At 47.3% G+C, this 12,167-nt stretch overlaps 1 protein-coding gene across 1 annotated transcript in view; it reads left to right on the top strand.

Moving 5' to 3' along the window:
• The first annotated feature begins 835 nt into the window (after window positions 1–835).
• Window positions 836–12,167, top strand: part of LOC137377924 (ADP-ribosylation factor-like protein 13B) — a 37,955-nt gene continuing 26,623 nt past the window's right edge. The window contains exons 1-3 of the mRNA XM_068047996.1: window positions 836–894; window positions 2,962–3,032; window positions 10,758–11,007. Coding sequence (XP_067904097.1) covers window positions 836–894; window positions 2,962–3,032; window positions 10,758–11,007 — 380 coding nt within the window. The remainder of the gene's footprint in view (window positions 895–2,961; window positions 3,033–10,757; window positions 11,008–12,167) is intronic.

The raw sequence follows: 12,167 nt of genomic DNA on the forward strand, positions 1-12,167 counted from the left end.
GAAGAGTCTTTTCTGAGATTGGGAATTGAGGTACATTATTGGCAGAGAAATAGAACGTTTACTCTGTATCTAAAGGCTTTTAACATACCTTAACTTCTTATGCCTTGCCTTCCCTGGTACCTAATGACTGTTACAGAAGGAGTGGAGAAAGCTTTCTATTCCATTTACTTTGATTTTTTTACTGCCTTATAATTCACTGACCGGAATTTTTTCATTTGGTGCATAATGGCGTCTGGACACATTGAGGGACACGAGGGCTGAAATCTTTAAGGGATGATCTACTTCAGAATTATGTCCTGAAAAGTTTCTCTGGTACTTAATAGGGGCTGGCATAGCGGCACAATTTCACTGGAGTTCCCAGCATGCTGTGCCATGGGAGTTTAAAAGCAACATTTTCCAGAGGATGTATTATCAATCTGAGATGCACTGTTCTAAGAGACACTGAATTGAGGCCAGCATCTTTCATATGGAGCAGACAGATTGGAAGGACAATCACTGATAAATGGATTGTACCTGCACATTTCCCAGTAGCCTACCCAGGAATGCCATTGCCAGGGATCTGGGAGCAGGATAGCATCTCAATATCTATCAGAATTAATGTTTGGCACAAGGAGACCAGAGACAAAATAACTGGGTAAGAAAAAAAATACTTCGACAATAGTTGGGGAGATAATGCCCTTAACTGATGTGCTGCTCGAATCTTAATTCTGCTCATTATCCTGATCTGGCGTTTTTTGTCTTTATCCCTTAATCTAGTGGATGTGAGGCTGTCAGTCAGACAGTTTGCCAGTCTACATGCTCTGGCTAGGCATCATCTCGCATTGATTTCCACATCATGTTCAGTTTAATTACAAACTGCTGTATCTGGGCTCAGAAAGTTCAGGAGCCAATAAGGTGAGTTTGTTTCTGCCTTGTTGATTTAAAGGAAAATATCTTATGAAAAGTGTTGCCATGTTTATACTCAGAGGAAGGAACAATGAAGCATCATTTTACATTTTGTTCAGTAGCATCTTCCACAGCTCACTGAGCCACGAAGCCCAACATGTTGTCTTTGCATGCAGATTTTCAGGGTAGTTTGATCCAGAAACTGACTTTCAAATATAGTGAAATGGTCCATCCTGAGATTGGGACTAAGCTACCATGGGGGTGGTATAATGCTCAGAACTACACCTGACCTGGGAGTTCTCAATATGCTAGTGGGGAATTAATTTTCTTCTGTAATGGGTCTGTGCTATAGCTGTGGCTTGGTCATGACTCTGGGTGGGAAAACAAATTGGAAAGTCTTCCATTCCTTAGTGTCAATACCTTACCCTTAAGTATGCTCAAATACACAATTCAATTTTGTAATCATTTTGTGATGAACCCTATGGCAGAAAATGAGCAAATTGAATTCCTTTTTTGCTACATGGAGGTAGATGAAGTTGATCAGGGGTGGGTGGAAGACGGGGTGTGCAGAGAGCAGCGGGTGGGGGACAGCATTCCTTGCTATACCTTTTTTTTTTAATTTTTCCCATCAAAATTGATGTTTGTTGTTTGCTAGCACCCTAGAAACCTCCATCCTATGCTGCCTGAGCTCTGGCACTGTGCAAAGTAAGAGCCAGAAACAGCAGTGCATGGGGATTTGAGCATAAATCAAGGTTAGTCAAATTAAACTCTGTGTCAAAAAGATGGATTATATAATTTTAAGCAGTGCTTGTACAATTCTTTCACAGGAAACTGATTTGAACCTTATGTTCATTAATATCAGATTAAGGAGCAGAGTGGCAGTATTACAGTGACACTGCATGTTGGTGCTCCAATGGAGAGCACCATAAAATGAGAAGGCACAGGCTTAATCCTCTCTCAGTGCACTTGGTCCTGGAAAGTGGAGGAAAAACTTAATGGTGCAAGGTGCTATTGTGCTTCTCCTGGCAGAATGGGCATCAGCAGAAGTTTGGACACAGGCCACAGAATCAAGGGATGTGCAATTAAGCAGTTATAACTACAATTGAGAGGATGTGCCTTTGTTGGAGGGAAAATACTCTCGAGCAGGAAAGTCTAATTTTGGGATAAATGTCAGCCTTGAATAGGCACAGAGGTCGATCATTCCAGGAACTCGGGTACAGAACCATTATTATAGACTTTGGGCTGGATTTTATTTCGGCAATCGGGGTCCAGGTGATGGGCCAGAAGGCGAGGGGGAGCGGCCCCGTATCAGCCCTCTAATCAGAACCATGGCCAAATTCGACGGTGGGCAGGCAATTAACTGCCCTCTGTCAGGGATGCTGCCCCTTTAGGGGACAAAATCCTCCCCCCCCCAAGAGCTGCCAGCCAATCAGAGGGCCGGCAGCTCAGCAGCACCACCGAGAGCAGTGACCACTGTTTGGACTGCAGGAGGCCCAGAGCCCAGGAAACCCTAAAAGACAGGTAAGTGGGGTAGGTCTCACTCGGGCCACTCAGGCAGGCCTTGGTGAGGGGAGTGGGGTGGGGGGGGGGCTCATTCCTGAGGGCAGGGATGTCTTTCAGGGGAGTGTCCTTGCCGCTGGGGGAGCCCTCCGTGGGCTACAGAGTGGCCGGGTAGGAGGGGTCCGCCCCCATCCCCCCCCACCCCAAGCTCGCTAGGAGGCCGCCAGATTTTACCTAGCAGTGTCTCCATGCAGTGGCAGGCCCCTCTGACATTGGCTAAATGCCTGGGGAGGTGGCCCTTAATGGTCCACTTAAGTGGCTTAATTGGCCTACCAGTGGACTTCCCATCTGCCATGGTGCCTGCCGCGGGCAAAGTGGCATAGGGGCAGGACAATGTCGGGCATGCCGCCCAACGCTACCCAACACCATTTTGTCTGCCCCCCCAACTCTCAGCCTGGCTCCAAGGGCTGGATAAAATACAGCCCATTATTTTTATTATCTGGCACTGATTTTTGGCCCAATTTCAATAATCTATTGGTTACAGATTATCTATTTACTTTTCCATCTCTCCTTCAGGAATGTCACTTTGCTGATCCTAGGACTAAGCCATGCAGGCAAAACTACAATATTGAAAGGAATACAGAAAGGTAAAGGAACTTCTACCCTAAGACCTGATCAGAAATAGAGAAACAATTTTTTTTTATGTCACTTTTGAGAGATAGAATGTCACTACCAGAAACCTTGATTCATGGGAAGGCAGGGAGGATTATTTGACAACTATAAGGCAGAATTATAAGGAAATTAGGAGCTACCCATGCTTGCATTGAATGAATAAGCTCCTCAAGAATAAGAATCTAGAGACTTACATTTTAAATTACAGGAAAGATGAATGTTAACCATTAAATGTAGTAATGTGTTACGGTTAGGTGAGGAGGGGTCAAAGGGCTTCCCTCTTTTTCCTCTCCTTGTTTGACCACAAATTTTAATTTTTTAAAGGTTTAATTTTTCTTAAAGTGGATATACTGGTCAATTCAGTAGGTGTTTGATTATTTACTTGCTATGATCGTAACAAGAGCCAATCGGACAGGTTTTCTTAAGCTTAACAAAGAAAGAGATTAACTTTATTGTACTTAAACTGAACTAAGTAAAATAATAAACCATGCCCCAACTTTCACACACACATTACACACACATATACTAGAGGTTCACACACACACAAATAGGTTACAAAGTGGGGAAGGATAGATTGGTTGAGTTAGAGTCTGTAGATTTGGTGATTTGGCTGGCTTCTAGCTGAATTCGGTGGTCCTGAGGCTTTTAGTTTGAAGAGATAGATGACGATTCAGTGGGTCTCTTGGAGACAACATTGTGGATGATTTCCTCCAAAGGGGTTTCTGATTGTAGCCAGAGTCTGCAGAGGTGGTCAGTCAGCAGGCAGGGTTCGAAGCTCGCAAGCTGGAATGGAGAGAGTGAGCGAGGGACCCCCACTTGGGTCTGCACGTGTCAGAATCCAGATGCTTCTCAACCTGCTGCAGAGAAACACCAGCTTAAAATCACTGATAAGGGTGGGGGAAGGTTTGTCACATGACAGTCACCCAGTGATTCAAGCATGGTAGTTAACAGTGTATTCTTCCGAAAAAGAACAGGCAATTCCCTTAAACTTCCTGAGTCTTGGTTCTTCCTGGGATGAGCAGACATTTCGTCTCCACCTCACAGGCCTTGCAATGTAGGATACAGTATTGCAAATAAGGTTAGATTAGATTTTAGATTAGAGATACAGCACTGAAACAGGCCCTTCGGCCCACCGACTCTGTGCCGAACATCAACCACCCATTTTATACTAATCCTACACTAATCCCATATTCCCAACAAACATCCCCACCTATCCCTATATTTCCCTACCACCTACCTATACTAGTGACAATTTATAATGGCCAATTTACCTATCAACCTGCAAGTCTTTTGGCTTGTGGGAGGAAACCGGAGCACCCGGAGAAAACCCACGCAGACACAGGGAGAACTTGCAAACTCCACACAGGCAGTACCCGGAATCGAACCCGGGTCCCTGGAGCTGTGAGGCTGCGGTGCTAACCACTGCGCCACCCTATGCTGCTAGTAAAGTCATCTTTACTCTGTTCCTTTTAAAATTTCTTTAAAACATATAAATTCAGGACTCCAGTCAGTGGATTAAAGAAAATTATCATTCAACAAAGAACGTTGGCGTGACAAATGGATGTATGAAACTCCTGGAGAAGAGGGCTATGATATGGGATTCTCTGCCAGGGAAGACTTCCTGTTGAGTATTTGTTCAGGATCCAACGTATCTCTTGAGTTCAGGGAGCAAACTGGTGCAATGGTGAATAGTAAATTACGGTGGATGATTAAGCAACATATGGAAGGAGGATGCTCCATGAACATCGCCATCCTCAATGATGGCAGAACCGAGCATGTGAGTGCAAAGGTCAAGTCTGAAGTGTTTGCAACCAAACTTCAGCCATAAGTGCCAAGTGATTTTTCCATCTTGGCCTGATACTGAGATCCCCACCATCACCGAAGGCAGTCTTCAGCTAGTTCAATTCACACCCCGTGATATAAAAAAATGGCTGATTGCACTGGGTACAGCAAAGGCTTGGGCCTTGACAACATCCCAACTGGGATGCTAAATGGTAGAACTGGAGCCTAGTCTTTACACACCTTTAAGCCTTCATTTACAGAGGCACGCATTACATATTCTGCACCTCCAACCGAACAACCACAGTTTCGGCCTGCTCCTATATTTATGAACACAGGTGAATCCCCAGTTCAAGGCACATCACCTGAAAATAATTAAACACTAAATTAATATACAATTAACACTAAAGACTTGAGTTCCAGAACAATTTGCACCTGCAGCCAATCTGTTCCAGTACAGCTGCAATCCACTAAGTAGAAAATTGCTCAGGTATGTCCTGTCCACAAAAAGCAGGACAAATCTAATCTGGCTGTAACTGTGCCATCAGTCTACTCTCAATAACCAACAATGTCATGGAAGATGTTGTCGACAGTGCTATCAATTAGTCACCAATGACCTGCTTGTTGATGCTCAGTTTAGGTTCTGCCAAGACCACTTGGCTCAAAACCTAATAATAGTCTTGGTCCAAACATGGGTAGTGTCCTAGGCCCAACCATCTTCAGCAGGTTCTTCAATGACCTTCCCTCCATCATAAGGTCAGAAGTGGGGATGTTCGCTAATGTGCAGTTTCTTTCACAACTCCTCAGGTAATGAAGCAGTCTGTGCCCGCATGCAGCAAGAAGCTGACCACATTCAAGCTTGGGCTTATAAGTGGCAACTAACAAGAGATAGTCTAACCACCTCCCCCTGATATTTGATGGCATTACCATTGTCAAATTCCCTACCATCAACATCCAGGGGGTTACCACTGATCAGAAGTTTAACTGGACAAGCCACATAAGTACTGTAGTTACAAGAGCAGGTCAGAGCCGATTATTCTGTGGTAAGTGACTCAACTGCTGACTCCCGAAAGCCTGTCCAGGATGTACAAAGCACAAGTCAGGAGTGTGATGGAACACTTGCCTGGATGAGTGCAGTTCCAACAACACTGAAGAAGGCTAACACCATCCTGGGCTTGACTGGCACCCCATCCACCAGCTTAAACATTGACTCCTTCCACCACTAGCACACCATGGGCTGAATTTTATCAGCCCATCGCGGGTCCTGATGGTGGCAGCAGGTGAGGGTGGTGTCGTCGCATATCATGGGTGCGGCTGGCCAACCCAACCGTGATCATGCAACAGCCGGCCCATTTGAATGCAGGAGGCCCAGGGTCCATCCCATTGAAGGATGGGGGCGGGCAATGAGATGCCAATGGAATTGTCAGCTAAGATGAACGCAGGTGCTGGCGCCATATTTAAAGTGTTGCCAGCCCTGCTTGAACTGCTGCTTTGCTTAGTGAGTTTGCTGCTGCTTTGCCTTTGTGCTGCTCTGCTACTGACTGGAGACCCTGTGCTGCTGTGCTGCTGACACCCCCTGGCTGGAGATTTGGGGCTGCTGTGCTACTGACTGGAGACCCTGTGCTGCTGTGCTGCTGACACCCCCTGGCTGGAGATTCGGGGCTGCTGTGCTGCTCTACTGCTGACTGGAGACCCTGTGCTGCTGTGCTGCTGACACCCTCTGGCTGGAGATTTGGGGCTGCTGTGCTGATGACCAAGGCCTCATAAGACTAGGAGCTGACCAGGAGCCAAGAGGGACCATGTCAGGCGGAAAACGCCAGATGACCCCTAGGTTCAGTGATGCCTCCCTGCGGATTCTCGTCCAGGCTGTAAGAGAAAGGTGAGAACTCCTCTTCAGAAGAGACCCTCCCGCCTGACCGAACAAACCTGGATGGGATCGCAGAGGAGGTGAGAACCCATGGGGTCACCCTCCGAAACTGGGTCCAGTGCCACAAGAGGGTCAATGACCTCCTTCGCTCCGCCAAGGTGAATCCTTCATACCTGTCCCATCTTTGGAGCTTGCGTGTGGCCAGGCGGGAGGGAGTGTGACATGGTCAGGGAGTGGATGCAAAGGGGATGGCAAAGGGCTGAGGCAACAGCAGATCATGTCAGATGCATGGCTACATTTCCAAGATAGTCAGCATTCTGTCCTAGCTTGCCTTGCCCCCTGCCAACATCCCTTGAGAGTGGACGTGAGGAGGAGGCATTTAGGAGCATCAGGGACCAAAGAGCTGCCACCAGAACAAGTGTCCAACTGGTCCTAGTGGGAAGACCAACCGTCCCCTTTTTCTGCTCACAGAAGAAAACGGCCCACAACACTAGGGAAAGGGCAAAGACTGGAGGCAGGATCCCGGACATCCAAGAACTGACCCCGGCAGAGGTAAAGGCCCTGGAACTAGTGGACTCCCAGGGCGACCATTCCATCACAGACAGAGAGACTGGAGTGCCCACCCTGGACAGTGAGGAGGCATTGTGTTCATGTGCCCACCACCATCCTTCTAGAGAACCACATCACCCCTAAATGTTTGTGTTTTCTCATGCAATTCATGGCACCTCAGAGGAAAGATCATCTGCTGGCATCGCTAGAATCCTGTCGTCCTCTGAGGTCAAGGAGGAAGAATCCTCAGGGGGTGCACCGTCACACCATTCGCCCCCCCCACCGACGCAGATACTCTTATGTATGCACTTGGGCTGGGATGAGAGCACCACACATGCACCCAGGCATCTGACAAAGGCCGTGACAGGCAAAGCCACTGACAGTTAGGAGATTGTGGGTGGCCTGGCCCATGCTGAGCCCCCGGTGCATGATGAACTTCTCGTGTCAGCAGCACAGAACATGCAGGAGTTGTAGAGAGAGGTAAGGAAACATCTGGTGGAGTGGCTAGAGGCGGTGCGCGGTCATATGCGGATGATGGAAGAGTCCATTCATGGCACGAGTGCTGCGCATGACTTCCTCCATAGAGAAGTTGGAAACCCTCCTGAAGAGCCAGATATCACAGATGCACACAGACTGCACATCATTGCCTTGGCCATGAGCTCAACACAGCAATGGCAAGGCGAGAGGGGGACAAGGACGAAGCACCTGGAGTCTTCTCTAGATCATCATCATTCTATGGCCAGTAGGGAGGTTCAAGTAATCCTTGAAGGGGAGGAGGAGAGGCTGCCCTGCCCATCTTGGGGCTCCCCTCAGGGCACTCTGAGTGTGGACTGTGGGTCCTCAGCTCCTCCACTGGTGATCCCAGTTCCAGTAGCTGCAACACCTGTCCAGGAACCGCTCAGCTATCCAGGGCCCCACTAGGCCTCAGGCAGCCAGAGGAAGCCCGCCAAAGTCATCCCAGGCCAAGGGGTACCACATTCAGCAGCCTACCTCCACCTCAGATGCGAGTGCAGGCGGAGTACTTCATTGAAGCTCATGAAAATACATGAGGAAGAGCACCTAGAAGCACTTGGAGTTTCCCGTGTGTGTACAACTTGGTATTGTTATTGGTTATTATGAACAAATGAAGATTGCCTTCATTGCTGAGAATCTCTCATGCTTTCCCTGCTGCCTTGTCAGTTGCCACCTTCACGTGTGCTCCCTTAATGGGCTGCCAGTGCAGGGGTAGGTGGCGTATGGTCACCTTTTCAGCTCTGTGCATGTGCCTGGTGAGCCTGGGCACAATGCGTGGGATTGCGATAGGAAAGAGGTAACATGCGGAATACAGTGAGGTGAGTCTTTATTGAGTTCACTTGAAATGGGCATGATGGTGGCAGAAACCAGGCATGTTGAGATTGTCCCAAGCTTCCCTTGAAGATCTCTCAATGGCCCTCACCACAGGTACAAGGACTTCATCATCCTGCGCTGCCTGCTGAGCATCCTCCTCCACATCCTCCTCGCCAGATGAGGACTGGCATTCAATCATGTTCCGGGACATACTGCAGGGCTCCACCGGATCGATCCAGGAACTGGAATCTCATCTTCAGCAGCTTAATGGCCTGCTCGATGGTCACTCAGGTGGACCTGTGGCAGGTGTTGTACCTCTCCTCTGCTGCAGTGCGAGTGTTCCTCACAGGCATCAGTAGCAATGCCTTCAATGGGTAACCCTTGTCCCCGAGAATCCATCCCTGAAGGCGAGCGGTGGCTTGAAAAGCTGTGGCACCTGAGACTGCCAAAGCGTGTATGTGTCGTGGCTGCTTCCCGGAAAGCAGGCGCACACCTGCAGGAAACGTTTTCAGTGGTCACAAACCAGTTATATGTTGATGAACTAGAAGCCCTTCCTGTTGATGAAGGCCGCTAGCTGCTCTATGGGAGACTTGATGGCCACATGTGTGCAGTCGATGACACCTTGCACCTGGGGGAAACTAGTGATGGCCCCAAAGCCGATGGCCCTCTCTGCCTGACTGTCAGAGTTGGTCCAGTAATTAACCAGCCCTCTGAACAAGGCACTGGTCAGCTCCTTGATGCAGTGGTGGGCTGCTGTCTGTGAAACCTCACACATGTCCTCAGTGGATCCTTGGAAAGAGTTGGAAGCATAAAAGTTGAGACCACAGTGATCTTCAGGCCCACGAGCATTGGATGTCCACCAAAACCCATGGGTTGCAGCTCATTCTGCAGCATGTCAGTCAGTCAGTAAAAGCCTCCCTGGAGAGCTGCAGTCTTCCTTTACACTGCTACTTGGACATTTGGAGGTAGCTGAGGCTAGACCAGTACACTCTCTGCTGCGGATAGGACCTTCTTGGCACGGCTGGCTGCTGACGCTCCCCTAGTCGATCTTCACCAGTTTTCCCAGTCGCCACCTAGCCCTGCCTCCCTCTGAGTCCCTGCTGTGCAACGCTGGGATCTATAAAGACTGGGTGTAGAAGACCCATGCCAACGGGTCGTTCCCTGTCCTGTGTGCTGTCCCTGGAGAGACAACCTTGCCTTTGGAATGTTCCCCATGCCCCTCCCCTCTGAACAGGGGTTAATCCCCCTCAACACCCACCTTTACAGAGAGTCTACCACCGAGACGAAGCCCACTCTTTCTGTGAGGGCTGCAACCCTTCTGCGCCCACTCTTGCCTTGAGGGCTGCACCACTGTCAGGCAATGACCACTGCACCCACCAGTTCCCCTTCCTGCATTTATCCAAGGCTCCCCATGGCTGCCTTCCCAAGGCAGCACTGAAGCCTGGCTGTTCACTATAACTAAATGGTAGGATGTTTGCATAGCTTGATTTCTGCAGTTCTCCCATGTCCTAATTTCCTGTACTGGGAAGTTACTTGGGAGTTCCCTCAAGTGGCCACCATAACTTCCATCGGAGATCAGCAGAAATCCCAAATACACTGTATAACCAGGGTTTCCACCAATCTTCCCCAAGGTTACAGTCGCTGATAGGAAGACCGTCCAAGGGAATTCCCCTTTAGAAAAACAGATAAATGAGAGTGATCTCAAGTTTATCATTCCATGTCAGGTTTGGATAGTTCGAAAATGCTGTTGTAGTTTAACACATCATTAGAGCCCCTCAATGAGATTACTATTGTTTATTCATTTTTTGCAGTAACATGTAGAATTGTATAATTTCTTACATACCATTTCATTTTCATTAGGCCACTATCTTACAGTAATATGCACTGTTTGGCTTCAGCTGAGCTATGATCATTCCTGTGCTACAATCATTAAATTAAGAGGCTCCTTATTTCCTGTATTCCATACAGTTTGCTTTTCTTACAAAGAGGAAGAAAAGCTTAAACAGTTGCACTCCATTTGCCTTGTGATTGGGATTACGGCACTTTGTTGGAGCAATGGAAAAACCGTTTTACCCTGTTATAATAGACCTGACACATACAAGGTGGAAAAGTATTTCAATTCCCAAATTCACCAAAACAGATGAATATTTTGTGTCATTATTACTCTTTTTCCCACCAGAATCTCCTTACTTAATTCGTCCAAATAGGGGATTTTCCAGGACTGATCTCATGGTAGATCGGTTTAACGTGACGATATTTGACCTAGGCGGAGGAGAGAAAATCCGAAGTACTTGGAAGAATTATTATCCTGAAGCACATGGTTTTATCTTCGTTGTTGACTCTACGGATGTGAAGCGAATGAGGGAAGCTGGAAATGCTCTGTCAGAAGTACTAAAACATCAAAAGATGTCTGGGAAGCCTGTCCTTGTGTAAGTCCTGAATACTATCGGAGAGTGGATTTGATAGTAAATATGGTTGGATGATTAAAGGGACACAGGGTAACAAAGTAAACAGTATCAATATGCAAAGCCACTGTCTCATTTGTGTGTGACAGCATTAAAATTTAACTGGAGGACAGTTTTTCTGACCTGTCTCCTTCAAATACACTTTAGTTTCTCCTTCATCTCTCCACCAGCTTGTAGCACACTTATATTAATCACCAGGCCCACCACCTGCTCCTTTGACTCTCCGTTCACATGAGCTCTTGACCACTAAATTCCCCTCCCACATCCCCTGCTCTCCTCAGCCCCATGCTTACTGGTATGATTTTGTTCTCTAGCTGTGATCCTACCTCTTTTCAGAATTTCTATTATCATCCCCTCCCATCAAAAAACCTATGGTTTCTCTATTCTTTCCCAAAGTTCTGGAATGTGTTGCCCGAGAACTGTACCCTCACTTTTCCCAACAGTCCTTATTCAAGACCCTTCAATTCAGCTCCCACCTTGCCCACAGCATTGAGAAAGAAATGTTCAATGATAAGCTGTTCAATTGTAATTGTAGCTTGCTGTTTTTTCTCTATACTCCTTGACCTTTCAGTTATCTTCAATATCATCGATCATTCCATTCTTCTCCAACGCCTGTCCTCTGCTTCCATGGTATAACCTGATTCGACCAATACCTGTTGCATCAATACTATCACAATATTTCCAGTAGCTTCTCTTCACAATCACTTCCATAGGGGTCCATCCTTGGTCCCTCCCTCTTCCTCATTTCCATGCTAATCTTTGGTAACATTATTAAGAGAACACCCAGCTCTACCTCCCTGCCTCCTCCATTACTCACAAGTTTATTGTTGTACTCTTTACCTGCTTTTCCAACAGTAAGCTGATGTGGAACCTTGACGTCTTGCTCAAATACAAGCTAAGCTTCCTCTGTCATCAAGATTGCTTACTTTCAACACCATCTACTGTTCCCCACTACTGCTGAAACCCTATTTGTTCATCATCTCTAATGTATTTCTAGCTGGCCTCCTTGCTTCCACTCTGTACAAAATGCAACTATTCAAAAGATTGCAGTATGAGTCCTCATTAGCACCAAGTCCTGTCTCTTCCATCACCCCTATCTTCTCCAAGCTCCACTGGCATTCTAT

This window comes from Heterodontus francisci, chromosome 15 (genome assembly GCF_036365525.1).
Source record: "Heterodontus francisci isolate sHetFra1 chromosome 15, sHetFra1.hap1, whole genome shotgun sequence".
NCBI classification, from domain to species: Eukaryota; Metazoa; Chordata; class Chondrichthyes; order Heterodontiformes; family Heterodontidae; genus Heterodontus; species Heterodontus francisci.